An 18,419-nucleotide genomic window follows, 5' to 3' on the forward strand; every position below is an offset into this window, starting at 1 on the left:
CAATCTCAAACCAACAGCACTACATGACCAATTAGTTTTCACTGAACCAAACCAACTTTAGATACATCCAAAATTGAGGGGAGGTAACTGTTTGTTTGTATAATTACAGATGAATTATCTATGTTTTGTATGTAGTGGACGGAGATCCTTGGGCTAAATAGACGAACTCAATAAGTACTTATTAAAAATTACAAACAATATTTAAGATTTTTTTTTAAAAAGAACAAAGAACAAAAAGGTTGATTTGTAGTTCAATGTTGTTTTTAAGTTAAAATCACAAGAATAAAAACAATGAAGAAACAGCTTAAAATCCAATATTTCGTTTACCATCATTTGTAGTTAAATGTTTTAAAATATATTCAATTGTCAAACACATTTCAGCAAAATATTCACATAGCTGAAAAACAAAATATGAGTGAAGGGGGACACATATCGTCAAAGGTAAATGTTTCTGAAAATAACAATTATACTAAACCGGAAGTGATTATTCATTGGTGGAACCCATTTCCGTTAGCCATTGACGAACCCTTCCTTCTTTTACAGCTAACTCGTCAGTTACCATAGTAACCATGGTCGATGAAAAACCATCGTCCGACTCTTCGTAGTCCCTCTGCGTTTTGACCTTTGTTAGCTCCCTTTCAACTCCCGCTAGGGGACCCAGATCAGGAAAACTTCCGTCCGTACTAGAATTGCTTTGATTGACAAACATCTGTTGTCCACATTCGTTATTTAAATTATTAACAGACTTAGTACACCTTTGAACTTGAGTGTCATAGACATCGTTTGGTTTTTCGGGATTTGATACGTATCGCCTCAGTAGACTTTGTTTGTGTTTAATCAGCTCAAGTTTGTCCGAAAATTGTGTGCTATCGGATGACGAGTCGTTTGATATAAGACCAACGCTGCGAGCTGTATACTCGCTTGTTAGGGACACAGCACTCCCAACCCGACTTCCTGGACCCAGTTTATTAGGGAGCGTGTTAGAGTCATACGTCTCCAACCAATTGGTGTCATCATCACAGTGAGCTGAATTATGGCTCCCGTATTGTTGAAAAGATCGCCTCGGAAGTCTCGGAGAACAATATATATCTATAACGTTTCTGGACTCGGCTTCTTTCCCGTTACAATTTATGGCATTCCCACTGGAAGCTTTGCTTGAAGTCCCAGACACACCGGCCATACACGTAGCCAGCTCACCAGCTGATCGGGAATGGGGTATTGTGCTACAGTTAGAGTCTGCTTTCTCGTCCGCGTTCAGGACGATTTGGGGAACGGCCGGTATAAACAGGGACTGAACACCTTTCCGATCTGTAGTGGATATTTTTCTCGTTTGTGACGATGACATTTTGGCGACCTAAATAATTTCACACTGTAAATATATTCAATTTTTATGTCGTTGTAGCCGTTTCTATCACAGAATTGACGCTAATCCAGTACATTTAACTATTCCACGTAGCGCACATGAGAATGAGCTGAATAAAACACCAGTAGGTTTTTCCTCCTGACAAATGAATTTGCCATTATATTCTCAAATCCATATTTTAATGAATTTTAATCTTGAAGTTTATTGAATATAGTATTTTTAAATCCCAAGAAGAGCTGGTTTTTGTTTATAAATCCAATATTTGGTTTTATATCACAATACTATACAGCAGTTTTCGAAAGCTCCATACATCTCGCGCAATAGCCAGAATCAATACTAGTTTTCACAGTGAATTCTCCGCTCTAAATCCACGTCCTGAAGTTGGTAGCAGACGACACATCAGCCTTCCAAATATTTGGCGGCATGCGATCACCAGCAGGAACTATATCGAATAGACAGTTTCTTTCATCCCGAACTGTCGTCTGCGATCGATTGTGCCAAGCTGTTTAAATACTCAGTCGCTTTTCTTTGTACATCCACAGTTATTTCGATAACACTATGCTAAAGAGAAAAAATCAAACTTAATAAATTGTAATCCATCATCAAGCTGTTCAAATTACACATGACTATCGACGTCAAATATTAGTCTTGCTCCTTTTAAAGCGTCGAGATCGATCCTTCTTTGTGAACAACAACCAAACAATTGCCTTGGAACGAAATCAATTAGGAGAGTTATAGCTGTCGTGTTCGGCGATCGGAGCGCCCCCTGTAGGCCGTATTGATTATTCTATGATATTATTGATCACAGTCCGAGGGCAGAAGGCCTCAGCGATAGTATGGGAGGCGAGTAAAGTATGGTAGGCGAGAGTATAATAATCCAGAGTATGTTAGACTTGAATACATGTATACATGTATGTAATATATACATTACAGTCTGTAAGTCAAGAGTATGGTCTGAGTGATGCTCTTGCTAGTTCAATGATTTTAAGCACTGATTGCTTCGTAATTTATTCAAGCATCTGAAGACGTCTGTTGTCACCACTTTAGCTGGTGCACGCCAGGGATGTATTCTGCCCGAAGTGGTTTAATCTATTTTCATTCTTTCTATCTACTTCATCGTACGCAGGGTCGATTATCTCCCCCTTACGCTACTCCGGGGTCGTTCAGCTTGATAAAAGATTTTTTTATTATTTGTAAGAAATTCGACAATTCCTTAAGTGGTTATTCTCCCACGAATATTCCGTGTATGTTGTATAAATTCCGTGCAGCGATTGCAATCGCCTCGTCAAAAGTACGCGTTCGATTTTACCGCATCTCATATTGAACTTGTTCAATACCACGTGAGGGCAGCACATTGATCTATCAGCCTTTATGGTAGAGATAACATACGTATTCAGGCCTGTCGATACTGCCCTCTCAAGGAATATAGCTGATAGCTTAAGGTATGTGATATATATATGTATATATATATATATATATATATAGGTAGGGCCGTAAATGTTGGAGTGTAAAACTTTACGAACTGGTTGTAATGACATATATATATATTGATATGCCTTAAAACGACCGAAACAAATAAACAATCTGAGCAAACAGTCAACACTTCGACCAAAAGTGCGATATTACCAAGTAAATCGCTAGCAATCAAAAAGGGTGTTTGGAAGTGGAGCGGAAATTTAAACATCTCAAATATTGCAACGGGTGCAGCAGATCTATTTTGGTCGTTTCTGTTCCCAAAGTAGAGGGACAAATGTTAATCCTTAATTCTACAGTTAGTTCTCACATTAGTTCTCACTTCTCACATTAGTTCTCACATCAGTTCCCACATTAGTATCCTCTCACAACATGCAGTGGGTAACAGCAGGTATGGTTTTGTTGTCAAATCCCGACTTGCAACAATGGATTGATGTGACATTTGCTACATGTGGGTTTTTTTCGTCTTCATGAATAAGATTTAAATATAAATGAAAAAAAGGTTGTGATGTTTATTGTGCATATCCATCAGAAATTACCTATCTGTTTCCTCGACACAAACAACACTGTCTGAATTTGTGTGACGTGTGAATAACGTCCAAACAACGCTTCATCAGATGTAAGTAATTTCAAGATATCTGAGTCTCCGATATTGAGATGAAACCATGCATGGCATATTCTTCAAGACCAGTCAACGCAATAAAGAATCACTGGACAAAAACGGGTAAACGCCAGCAGGAGACAGCTAGATAAACCGCGTGTAAACAAAGATTAGGTCGAAAAAGAGCAAGGTCCGAATTAATGCAAGCAATTAAGCAGAGCTACGGCACTGGGGCACTGCCGAAGATATTTTTCCAGGTATTTTACATTGGTCGCTTGATACTTTTATACGGTTTAATTTAGCAGGTCTACTATTTATTCAAACTCACAGAGGTAAGCAGTCTTCAAGATTTGGTTCCAAGCAGATTATCTACCTGAACAGCTCGGTTTTTAACGCTTCATTACGTCATCGTAACGTGACGTAATTTCGTTTGCTGTTACTATGGTGAACATATCAGGTATCACAAATGACAAAACTTAACAGAAATTCACCGATTATTTCATAATGATGAAAGTGTATTTGAATAAAAATGTCTGGGGCTATTAAGATTAAATTCCAACTGGTGATAACATCTCTGCGTATTACCATCACAACAGCTGGTATTATTGGATTTTTACAAGTTTCAAAAACCGCATTTGAGTACATGTCGTTCCTGAGTTGGGGAGCTCTACCTACAAAGTAAACAGTATATGAGTTTAACAAAATACATCTGTAATACACTCATACATGTAACAAACCACAGGATCGACATATCCGAGCATTCGAGATAAGCAATGAAGACAGTTTAGTATTCCGTCTTTGCGTATTGCAGAGTTATCTTCTCTTGGGAGCAGGTATTGATTGTTACGTCACTTGTTTGTGAGAGTAACGTCATCAATTTTTGAGAAAACGACGTACTTTTCTCACACAAACCAATGACGTAACAATCAATACCTGCACCCAAGGGAAGATAACTCTGCAATACGCAAAGACGGAATATTAATTACTAAGTACAGAAGTCGATGATTTAAAATCAACACTCGACGATAGCTGTCGTGACTGACACGTCAATGCTTAGCTTACTCAATTACCAGATGGAGGAATGATTGTATTATAAAAGAATTACGTATAGAAGGCTAAGATTGAGCTCCTAAGAAGATTGGAATACTTGCTAACAATTAGAAACCCTGCTGACTGTATCAAAACTCTGATCGTGTGTAGACATCACTGTGTGTTCTTAAAGCTAATATGTGTCTCAGTTACAAAGAAAGTCAAACGAGGATTGGCGACAGTGGGAGGAAAGTGGGAGGACATCCGAAAGCAGGGATTTTTGAAGGCAATGTACGAAAACGGATATGAATATGTAATCCATAGGGGTTAGGTTTCTGCGTTCGCTTAAATGCCAGAAGATACCACGGGGATCATCAATATTTGATCAGATTAACATGATTATGTAATGATGCAATTGAATTGTTTAATTAGATATACACAATAAAAAGTTGAAAAAGCATGATCAGATGGTGGCAATATGTATTCGAGGACAACTAAATTATTTGATTTATAATGAAAAAGTTATATCAGTTATTTATTTTTTTACAAAATTATTATTATTATTATTAGTATAAGCTTTAAAAGGAGGTAAAATATCCTAAGTTCCGGTACAATATTATTCAAGAAACTGCATACTTGTACATCAGCTTCCTGATTAAACGTTTATGTTTAATGCCTCGAAAAATTGCAAACAAATATTTGTTTAAGGTTTTCCCTTATCTGGATATCGTTTAACGGAAAAAAAATGACGTCATAAAACATAACATTTTACTAAATAGTGCTCCATTGGCTATCTTTAATACTAGATAAACAAATATCCATTGTATCTGGTTATGTTTGATAAAAAATCGATAAAGGGCAGGAATAAATATGTATACATGAACAATACTTACAAATGTCTGTAAAGGACGCAGTTAAAGTTAGAAGAATTTTCTCCATCTGAAAAAAAAGTATCATTGTTTAGAAATCGCTACATCAATTCATGGAGATATATAAACACTCAATCCGACCTTTACCCTACCAAAAAATCACCTAAAAGAAGAAAAGTGCTCGGGGGAAGCGTATCTATCTATTAACTTCCGGTACCGTCCAGTACCAAGAGTTCCGGTACGGAACCTTTTATTTAAAGTTCTTTCTTTCTTCTGGTGCACGTAACCTTACAAATAAGGAAATATGTCGTAACTTGTTTTTAAAAGAGAACGTCGCGTCATGTATCACGGTTGGTAAATTTTGAACTTTTCATACCAGCAACAAGAAAACCATGTTATAAGATAACCAACATATCCGAAAACGATAAACTAGCAACAAACAAATGAACAAACTATTCATATGCATTAATCTACAATTGTAACATCATATCTGAAATGTCGTTTGTTTGACTTGTGCCTTTCAAATCGGACAACAGCTGTTCTGCTCATCATTTATTATTATACAGCAATATTGGTGACGAAGTACACATGTTACACACTACTAAATGCAGTCCGGACGAGTCCGGCTCATTATACAACACTTAATACACTCATACCTAGCTGCGGTTCTTCGGGTTGAAGTATCATCAACTATTTATGCTTGTACATGTATGGGATGAAATGGAGTTCTGATCATCATTTATTTATATACAGCAATATTAGTGACGAAATACACATGTTACACACTACTAAATGCAGTCCGAACGAGTCCGGTTCATTATACACCTCTTAATACACTCATACCTAGCTGCGGTTCTTCGGGTTCGAAGTATCATCAAATAAATTATGTATGCTTGTACATGTATGGGATGAAATGGAGTATCGTCAAAATGTCACAGTTGATAACCACTACCAAAAACAAACAAAACAACAATACAAACAGCATGTATAAACACATAATATGTGTATCAAAATCATGTTTTATAAAACTCATATCGTTTTTTTATACCTTGACATAGGACACTTCCTTATTGCCTACCGTCTGACTCTGAACGTCATAGTAGTGCTGGCGGGTCGCTATAGGAACGCATCAAATCGCCAATATTTCCCTACCAGGAAACATTCATTTCATGCATTTCCTGATAAGAAATACTGTGAAGTATGATATTAAAAACGAGGCACTCGATATATGTATTATCGACAGGGACATCTGGCATAATTGTATGTGTTTTAGTGGTATGTTTGTCACGCATTTCAGCCGAATCAATATCGACCCAAGCCGTAACGTTTGCTCTCGTCCAGCAAATAGCCATTATACACACTATAAATATCTGCCTAAGGGGTACCAGGAAAACAACATACTTTATTTGTGATATACAATAAATGTGCCACAATTGATAAGAACCAAACATTGTCAGCCTAATTTCATAGTGGCCTGCGAAAAACTGTCCATGTTTATCTTAGTTAGATATAAACTCTATCATAATATATACTTCATTATTGTTTGCCCAGATACAAATCTCAATAAACATTTTAAACAATGTTTGTTATAAATTAAAATATCATAAAGAACTCTGAATGGACAAAATAATCGAATATTAAGTTAATATGAGTATATGAAAGTTTGCAATATGGCGTCATCACAGGTGTTTTAGCATACTACCTAAAACATAGGCTGTATACTTGTACTGTGTACGGCACTGACGACTCGTCATGCACGATTTTAATTTTCATTAGCTGGGATATTGTTGTTGTTGATTGATTTATGCATTTATGACATCAACGTTTAATGCTTATTCATTCTTTTGATGTTTCTTTCCTATGGTTAACAAACTACTAAATCGGGTATAAGATCCAGAAATAAATCTATGGTAAGTGTATATAAAATAGATACGCCGATAATACCCATATAATGTGACGCTGTTTTGTGTAGTGCGAAATGTTAACCTTTTTTTTTTTACATCTGGGCGCCATTTTGGCAATATGAAAGAAAGTATATACTCTCTTGTATGCGCAACATCTTGTTCAAATGTCGGTTGGCTTCGGATTTGTTGAAAAAAATCGGTAGCTTTTTCAGATAAGCACACTGAGAATACAGCCTTTAAAAGAACAGATTTAAAAAAGGGGATTTTGAATTGTCAACAGCATGCTTGTCTTCCGAGTGGAAGACATTTTCGTTATGAATCCTTTGACCTTTTTCAATGCAAGTTTGTCAGGTGTTCTATGTTCCAAAGCTTACCGTATGGCAAAAGTCAACTGTTCGCCAATATATATCAGTGACCTGCTAAAGGGTATTAGGCGTTAATGTCACAGTTTGATAGGCGTTGGTTCTGGGAAGTATTTGTGTGATAGTTATGGACAGAACGCATTTGCATCACTCTAATGTCGACATTCGAACATATATAACCCCCAAGCGACGATGTCTCGCTTTCTTTTATATATTACTTATGAACTGTCTTCAATTAACAAACATCATCATGACAATCATCAAGCTCTCGGCTGATATAGGGGACTATACATTATATGCATAATACAGGAACTGAAACGCTTTATATTTAAAGCAATTGAGCTTTGAATAACCACATCTTATCTGTCACAATTACTGGATTCACAATTGTTCATTAAACGCGCTCTTCTTTTATTTAACAAATATCCACAAATATCATGTTACGGTAACAAAACAAACCATTTCATTGTGATTGCCATTATCATGTCTGCCTTTTTGAGGGAACTATCTATTCCGACATCTTTATTATTGATTAAGTCACAATCTAGTGAACGGCCTGTTCGATTTACTACAATGAACAATGATTGCTTGACTACAATCACTCCGATAGGACAGGCTTACATTGATGTCTGGAACCCACAGTCACTCGGGAAAAGTGCCCTTATGTTTGACAATGTTGATCTGCTGAGGGCAAACTACAACATTAGCTGTTGCCAACAGGCAAAACTGTCCATTTGTATACTGCACGGTGCTTCAAAATGAAGATATGTCCACTATCAGAAGGGGTCGGACATGGTGAGGCAGAGTACGGCAGAATAACAAAGGTTAATACAACCCAATACAAGTACATCTATTAGTTTACCCATAATACAACCCAGTACTACCCAATACAAGTACATCTATCAGTTTATCCATAATACAACCCAGTGCTACCCAAAACAAGTGTTGGTTTACCCATAATATAACCCAGTGCTACCCAATACAAGTGTTGGTTTACCCATAATACAACCCAGTACTACCCAAAACAAGTGTTGATTTACACATGATACAACCCAGTACTACCCAATACAAGTGTTGATTTACCCATAATACAACCCAGTGCTACCCAATACAAGTGTTGGTTTACCCATAATATAACCCAGTGCTACCCAATACAAGTGTTGGTTTACGCATAATGCAACCCAGTACTACCCAATACAAGTGTTGGTTTACCCATAATACAACCCAGTACTACCCAATACAAGTACATCTATCAGTTTCCCCATAATACAACCCAGTACTACCCAAAACAAGTGTTGATTTACACATAATACAACCCAGTACTACCCAATACAAGTGTTGATTTACCCATAATACAACCCAGTGCTACCCTATACAAGTGTTGGTTTACCCATAATATAACCCAGTGCTACCCAATACAAGTACATCTATCAGTTTATCCATAATACAACCCAGTGCTACCCAATACAAGTGTTGATTTACCCATAATACAACCCAGTACTACCCAATACAATTGTTGGTTTACCCATAATACAACCCAGTACTACCTGATACACGTGTTGATTTACCAATAATATAACCCAGTACTACCCAATACAAGTGTTGGTTTACCCATAATACAACCCAGTGCTACCCAATACAAGTGTTGATTTACCCATAATATAACCCAGTACTACCAAATACAAGTGTTGGTTTACCCATAATACAAACCAGTGCTACCCAATACAAGTGTTGGTTTACCCATAATACAACCCAGTGCTACCCAATACACGTGTTGGTTTACCCATAATACAACCCAGTACTACCCAATACAGCCAAGAACTACCAAATACAGCCAAGTACTACCCAATACAGTACTACCCAATACTACCCAATACAGTACAACCAATACAGCCAAGGACTACCCAATACAGCCAAGTACTACTCAATACAGTACTACCCAATACAGTACTCCCCAATACAGTACTACCCAATACAGCCAAGTGCTACCCAATACAGTACTACCCAATACTCCCCAATACAGTACTACCCAATACAGTCCTCCCCAATACAGTACTACCCAATACAGTACTCCCCAATACAGTACTCCCCAATACAGTACTGCCCAATACAGTACTACCCAGTACTACCCAATACAGTACAACCAATACAGCCAAGTACTACCCAATACAGCCAAGTACTACCCAGTACAGTACTACCCAATACAGCCAAGTCCTACCCAATACAGTACTCCCCAATACAGTACTCCCCAATACAGTACTCCCCAATACAGCCAGGTACTCCCCAATACAGCCAAGTCCTACCCAATACAGTACTCCCCAATACAGCCAGGTACTCCCCAATACAGCCAAGTCCTACCCAATACAGTACTCCCCAATACAGTACTCCCCAATACAGCCAGGTACTCCCCAATACAGCCAAGTCCTACCCAATACAGTACTCCCCAATACAGCCAGGTACTCCCCAATACAGCCAAGTACTCCCCAATACAGTACTATCCAATACAGTAATACACAAAACAGTACTACCCAATACAGCCAAGTCCTACCCAATACAGTACTATCCAATACAGTACTACCCAATACAGTACTACCCAGTACAGCCAGGTACTACCCAATACAGCCAAGAACTACCAAATACAGCCAAGTACTACCCAATACAGTTCTACCCAATACAGCCAAGTCCTACCCAATACAGTACTCCCCAATACAGTACTCCCCAATACAGTACTCCCCAATACAGTACTCCCCAATACTACCCAATACAGTACTACCTAATACAGCCAAGTACTACCCAATACAGTTCTACCCAATACAGCCAAGTACTCCCCAATACAGCCATGTACTACCCAATACAGTACTCCCCAATACAGTACTCCCCAATACAGCCAGGTACTCCCCAATACAGCCAAGTACTCCCCAATCGATACTACCCATTACAACCAAGTCCTACCCAATACAGCCATGTACTACCCAATACAGTACTCCCCAATACAGCCAGGTACTCCCCAATACAGCCAAGTCCTACCCAATACAGTACTCCCCAATACAGTACTCCCCAATACAGCCAGGTACTCCCCAATACAGCCAAGTCCTACCCAATACAGTACTCCCCAATACAGTACTCCCCAATACAGTACTCCCCAATACAGCCAGGTACTCCCCAATACAGCCAAGTACTCCCCAATACAGCCATGTACTACCCAATACAGTACTCCCCAATACAGTACTCCCCAATACAGCCAAGTACTCCCCAATACAGTACTATCCAATACAGTACTACCCAATACAGTACTACCAAATTCAGCCAAGTTCTACCCAATACAGCCAAGTACTCCCCAATCGATACTACCCATTACAACCAAGTCCTACCCAATACAGCCAAGTACTACCCACTACAGCCAAGTACTACCCATACAGTACTACCCAATAAAGCCAAGTACTACCCAATACAGCCAATTACTACCCAATACATTACTACCCAATACAGCCAAGTACTCCCCAATACAGTACTATCCAATACAGTACTACCCAATACAGTACTCCCCAATACAGTACTCCCCAATACAGCCAGGTACTACCCAATACAGCCAAGAACTACCAAATACAGCCAAGTACTACCCAATACAGACAAGTACTACCCAGTACAGTACTACCCAATACAGCCAAGTTCTACCCAATACACCCAAGTACTACCCAATCGATACTACCCATTACAACCAAGTCCTACCCAATACAGTACTATCCAATACAGTACAACCCAATACAGTACTACCCAATACAACCAAGTTCTCCCCAATACAGTACTACCCAATACAGTACTGCCCAATACAACCAAGAACTACCCAATACACCCAAGTACTACCCAATACAGCCAAGTACAACCCAATACAGTACTACCCAATACAGCCAAGTCCTACCCAATACAGTACTCCCCAATACAGTACTGCCCAATACAGTCCTACCCAGTACTACCCAATACAGTACTACCCACTACAGCCAAGTACTACCCAATACAGTCCTACCCAATACAACCAAGTTCTCCCCAATACAGTACTACCCAATACAGTACTACCTAATACAGCCAAGTACTACCCATACAGTACTACCAAATACAGCCAAGTACTACCCAATACAATACTACCCAATACAGAACAACCCAATACAGCCAAGTACTACCCAATACAGCCAAGTACTACCCAGTACAGTACTACCCAATACCAAGTACTACCCAATACAGCCAAGTACTACCCAATACAGCCAAGTACTACCCAATACAGTCAAGTACTACCCAATACAACCAAGTACTACCCAATACAACCAAGTACTACCCAATACAGTACTACCCAACACAACCAAGTACTACCCAATACAAGTGTTTTCTAATAATACAACCCATTTACTCAATACACCTTCAATGTCTTCATATTGTAATAAGTTTTAAAAGTTTACCTCAAAGTATTGTTTTATTACACGAGATATGTTTTATTCCTAGTTTTCATTAACTGATAACTTAATTATGTTTGGAAAGACCACGGGAATAAAGGAAATCGCGGTAATTCTCCTGCACCCATTGCAGGTTACCTCAGTCCTGCCTCATTGGATAAACCTGCTAGAGGTTGGTAAACTGAACGTTCTATCATTGGTCAGACCCACAAGATTGCCCACACGAATGTTGGTAGTCGAGACCTTCCTAGTTGATCTTTGGCTTTTCCATTGTAATGGTGCAGATTTGTCGCGAGAAATGTTGTTGCAAGATGCATGTTTCGTCCTTAAACGTTTTTTTTGGTTAAGCAAATAGTACTCTTAGAATACTTATAAGATAACATAATTCACGTTCAATAAAATAACTAGTTCACGTCCAAAAAATACGTATGGAAATACACCGGTCATCCCATTGGCATTTTTGATCGAATGAAGATCATACAAATTGCCATCGCTTACAGTGAAAAAGGTGTAGAAGGGTTCACTTATATTAACGCTTACACAGTGATTCCATCCTGTCAACGCTCTACTGCCAATATGGAACATTTCAGGTTACTGAATGAGACTAGGACCTTACGGAGCAGTATTTTCAAACTAATTGTAAACGCTAAATATTCACGTCTTTATTTTGCAGATTTTTACCTTGCCAAATAAACAATATAAGAATAAAATAAAAACAATTACGGTTAGAATTGAGGACATTAATGTTGTCAGGAGGCAGCAAGACTAATTTAGGCGAAGGTTTTGATCTTAGATTGGTCCTTCTGGTATTGTGTTGCAGTTTATACAAGAGTGTTCGCATAGCAATGTTGAACGGAAATCCTCGACAAAGAATCGTCATTCCCGTAGAGGGACGTCAAACGCCCTCTGAGACGCAACGCGTTTGAATACCATAGGTTTTCTCTGAAAATTGTTGATCTGTTTGTTTGTGGTTTAATACCTCGCTACAACTAAGGTGATATGAGGACGGATGCCGAGGGAAACACTGCCAAGGAAAATGATTAAGGGGGAGAGAGAGAGAGAGAGAGAGAGAGAGAGAGAGAGAGAGAGAGAGAGAGAGAGAGAGAGAGAATGATTTCAAGTGTTGTCTAAGGGGATTGGGTGGGGAATGGGGGTTAGGGCAGTGCTATTTCGTTTTCTTCAGTGTCCCCTAAACTACAGGGGATTCTACATAAGTTGCCTCTGAAAACACACATCTCGAATCTGCATAGATGTTTCGATTTGTTGTGCGCCTTATCGGGAAAGTGGCCATAACACGATGCAGAAGTTAACAGTCGGATCGGATACTCCACTATGGACATCTGTTGGCGTCTCCTTCACAAATGTCAGTAGGGTTGACGTCTCGAACAAGGGAACTTATGATGAGGAACAACTAGCTATGCTCCATTCAGCAGAGCAAGCCAGGATTTCCTATGGCTAGGCACTTCACTATGTCTAGTGATTGTTGTCACCCAGGTGTTTACCATAGATCATTGTCTTACCAGGAATGAATCAAGACGCAGCAAAAGGAAGAGCATTGGGCCATTGCCTTATAAACCCATTGTCCGCTATAATTTCTTGATATCTCAATCGCCTCCGCAAGAATTGGATCATGAAACATGGAACATAAACACAGCTTACCCGAGTCTGGAGAGGCGAATCAAATAGCTTTTGACGTTAATCTTTGAATCACAGTCTACCTATTTGTATTATAATCTCCCGGCTACCAACAGTTGTTTATCAGGGTATAGGTCATCTAGCGGACCAGTGCCTACCAGAATGCTATAACAACTATTGGTAATAACTAATTGCCGTGCTTTATGGTTAGCGCTGTAATACATGTTACAGAGCCATATGGTTCACAAGCTTTCAAACGCCTTCGACATCACTGCTGATTTCGACTGCACTTGTGGACGTTATTATCTTTACCTATGACCTCTGTTTATAAATCGATGTACATGCATCCTGTTTTTACCAGTAGTTAACCAATGTTGGACGTTCAAAGGATGTACAAAAACTCGAAACTTCGGCTTATATGGCCTTGATATTTAATTAAACACTTAACAAAACAATCTCTTTATTTCGTACTTATACAATGCGTTAACATTAATCGCTACAGTGCCTATTTGGAAAATGTAATGGAAGCAATCTTCAGCGAGCTTGATATTTTTTTTTACCGAACAGCAATCACGATCACGCACCTCCCCAAAGCAATAAGTAATAGAACGAACGAACGTGCGGAAATCATAGTGTTACGGTCAAAGGACGGACAGACATTAAACAGGAAAATAATATTACAACCGCCACAGGGAGATGAAATATAATTTAAAGGGTCATTGAACTTATTCTGAATTAGAAAAAAAAAACTATCGTTGAACCATATGTTCTATATGTTAACATAAAGAAAAATACTTCTCCCAAAAGTACTGATACATCACGTTTCAAAATTCAATTATCACAACACTATACCAATATACGTAACGAGAGCAACCGTCAGCTACAGCAGTTTAGAACGGAATCTCACACACACGACCCGCGAGCTTAGTGATTTGCCGCTGAACACGCGGGAGACACGACCATCATATCGATCCCTGACTTGGTGACACACTGATGACGGCCGGAGACGGCACGAGACGTTATTAAAGTAATCATCGGGGAAAGTGATAACTTGGCTGATCAGCAGAACAAAACACTGTCTATCAGGTAATTACATCATTACTGCACTTCCGACAGCGACATCAACCAAGCACACACTATCATGTATTATTGTCGTTTGACAAGCCACTATATTTGAACTACTGAGTTCCTACCTGCACATAAAATGATTTTGCAGGTGAAAAACAACGCTCTATTTTTCAAGACGGTCGGGGTTCGATTCCCCAATCGGTCGTCAAAATGTATTCAGTCATCTGTCCGACCATCTGGGTTTTTTTGCGGGTACGCCGGTTTCTTTCAATATTAAGATCGTTTGTGCGTTTCCATCTGGACAAACAATTTGTTACATAATTGTTTGAAACAAATATAGTTTATCAAAATAAATGGGCAAATGGACAAGTATCAAAATTGCAATTCAAAAGTGTTATAGATAGGTTTTTGCATTTTTTGTTGTTGTTGACGTCATTTTTAACATTAGCGAAATTACTCAAGGAGTCAACTACATCAGACATATATACTGTATATAAAGACATCAGGAAGACACTTCCGGGCTGGGAATCGATCAACCGAGTCGTCGTACTTCCGGTGGTTGCAGTGGACAGAGAATGGCAAACTGAAGAAGGGGGACCCTATCTGATGAGGGAACAGACATAAATCATAACACTCTGAGTTTTGATCTGAGGTACCGTGCAATCAAAACCTTGATAGACAAGATATAACTGGTAGAAACAGGTGATCTGAGTGTGGTGGAGTGAGTACCAAGTAGTTTCAGTAGCACTGGTCTCTACGGAACTGTAACTACCATTAACGTACAAATATCAGACAAGTACTTCAACTCTAGAAGCAAGGGTAAGAAGGAGTTCGAAGCATACATCTGTAAGTGAGTGTTAAAACTTGAAGGAAATGGTCATCAGACAGTGCCACCAAGATTGAACAATGGGAACATCATTCAGGCGATTGCATCATACCTCACAAGGTTTAGGGAGGGCAACAACGATAACCGTAGCGAATACCGCTGGACATCAAAGATGACATTGCTAGAACGAATTGAAATAATAGTAATTAAGAAAGGTTGAAGAAAAGTGATCAGGCGTTCAATACCTTAACCTCTTTGGTAACAACATTTAGACCTGGCAGGAACACTGCATTCGGTTCATGCTAAGGCCAGCGTGCCACATGGGGATCTACTCAGAGAGGTACCATGGTGTACATCGTGTCTTTTGTTAGTAACAAGCCTGGTACAAATCCTATCTTTCTTTCTACAGAATATGGACAAGTAAGTTAGCCAGAGGAGATTGCAATCACTAACCATAGACCTGCCATTGTGCTTTAGTCAACTTCTTCAAAACAGACCGTTATAGTTCAACTGACAATGCCCTGGAAAGAGCCTTTCGAGAGTTATACAATATAAGGAAGGCACAAAAAGCAAAAAGCTTTTGTGGAGTTAAGTGTCTGCTGGTGGGAATAGGTCGGATGGGCTTGACTACAATAACAACGTAGACAACTGATTGAAGAAATATGCAGCCTGGCACAACAGACCCGGCGTAACGTGAAAGGTATCGATTAGAACCACAGATTTATCGCAGTATTTGTGTTATTGTTCGTACTTCCAAGTCGGCATTAGAACCAGGAAAGTGTCAGACAGTATTCAAAAGTGAATATCTGATTAATTGATCGATTTCGACAGACGTGGATTTTAAATCTTTATTTTCGTGATTCTGTTTTATTTAAACAAAACGAAATTATCAAAATGATAAAGAAATGAGACTGTCAAGTACACATGTTTTAAGAGGGATGGACCCAGGAATGGACCGATGGAGCCTCACCGCCGGCATCCTCAAAAAAAAGATGTTTGAGAAGTTTAAACTAATTTGAATTTGAAAATATATACGGAAGCTGGAAGATAAGAATTGCTCGAGTTCAGAGGAAGGCATATAGTCTGATGAGAATAAAAACCTCCGGACGTTCAGTTCAAACCACGGCCATGATATCTGAAACAACGAAATGTAATACTGTTTAAACTAAAGACTCATAATTTCGAACGGACCGTTCACTGGGATTGGTAATATAGGATCGTTATTCCAAACCTTAATTTGTAATTCATGGTGATTACTTAGTCATCTTATAGGTTACTGTGTGTATTGCATACGGTGTTTGAAGATTAACAGACAGGAAATAGGGATGTTTACAAAGGCTTAAGTTACGGGTGATCAATAAGGTTACGGGAATGTACTTGTATCCGGAAAACGTCGACGACGAGTCGACAAATCAATTCACAGGGAGAAGACATGTTACCAAAACGAGAGTAAGAGTTTATATTATAATACTATTGTAGTTATTGTTATTGTATCATCATGAACCTAGGCCTCTGTGGAAACTTCCTGGCTTGAAACGATGGTGCGTTAAAGATCCCGTACCTCCGCTGATAACTGTAACTTCATGTATGAATTGGAAATGTTATCATCTGCATCATACATGTATTCGCTTTAAAAAATATTTATCTGAACAAGAGTAACATGAAGATGATATAAAACAAAAGTGAGAGTACAAATGCCTGATCGGGATTCGAACACTAGAACTACCTGATGATAAGTCGGTTGTCTCATGGCTTATCCCAACAACAGATATATCCAAAACAGAATTAAGGGCTGTACTTCTCAACAACTAATGTCGACTTCCCTAGAATTAGGATGCACCGAGACAATGGTTATTCAATAAAACATCACAAACGCAAGTTTAAATCTTAACAATTAACCTCCTCCGATTCTCATTATATCGCTAGTGTCGCGCCACAAGTCTATCTCGTTACGTCATTTTCTCATTGGATTCTTTCTTAGTTTACTTTTTTTTCGAAAACCTATTTTGACTTCGTTTAACAAACAATGTTTATAAATATACTGTTAGAGAGCTTTTCAATGTTTATAAAACCTGACATCCTGTAAGTGTTAGAGAGCTATTCAATGTTTCCTCTGGTAATAATTTTGTTGTTATCCGTGGCTCAGTTGTGGCGATATCACTTTTCATCCCAGCATAAAGGTTCTAGTTTGCCATCATTCCAATAGTTACAATGCTAAATTTTGCCGTAAAAATTGGTTTTGCCTTAGAACCCGTCATGGTCAGAAAACAGATAATCATATGAATATTACCAAGAAAAGCGGTAGATAATTTTCCACCTTTGAGCAGAATTAAACCAATTTTCACTAAAAATAAAACCAGGAAAATTAATTTCCCAAAATAAAATTAACATAGAACTCCATGGGAAAATAACGTGAAGACTAACGGCACGTCACTGTGTATACATAATTATGTTCACGTTAAAACACGAAAATATTTCTCAAAGCCATTTTTTTATTCCCACTATCACAATGTTTGTTTATGTTGATATCTCAAGTTAAGAACGATCAACAATTCTCCATTCGACAAAAAAAAAATCCAAAATTTCTTTAGTAAGGTAAAAAGAAACATAATGTTTGAACAGGGGAACAATTGGAAATAAATTTTAGTCCATATCTAAAAAGTGTTCATTAAACTTCCTATAAAACTCAATACTCAATAAATAAACTGAAATTTTTGCTCATCCCTATAAAACTGATCGGATACGTAAATTCAGCAACACATTTCACACAAACTATGTGACGTGATATTCAAAACAATGTATGACGACTGCAGACCCGGATAGAAGAAGTAATAGGATCTCCCT

At 38.5% G+C, this 18,419-nt stretch overlaps 1 protein-coding gene across 1 annotated transcript; it reads right to left on the reverse strand.

The window, feature by feature from the left end:
* Window positions 1-262: 262 nt before the first annotated feature.
* LOC110450287 lies at window positions 263-2,065 on the reverse strand. Its single transcript, XM_021497743.1, has one exon. It carries the CDS (start codon window positions 1,343-1,345, stop codon window positions 485-487), a length of 861 nt encoding a protein of 286 aa, XP_021353418.1. The 5' UTR covers window positions 1,346-2,065; the 3' UTR covers window positions 263-484.
* Window positions 2,066-18,419: the final 16,354 nt, after the last annotated feature.

This window comes from Mizuhopecten yessoensis, unplaced genomic scaffold (genome assembly GCF_002113885.1).
Source record: "Mizuhopecten yessoensis strain PY_sf001 unplaced genomic scaffold, ASM211388v2 scaffold5141, whole genome shotgun sequence".
Classification (NCBI taxonomy): domain Eukaryota; kingdom Metazoa; phylum Mollusca; class Bivalvia; order Pectinida; family Pectinidae; genus Mizuhopecten; species Mizuhopecten yessoensis.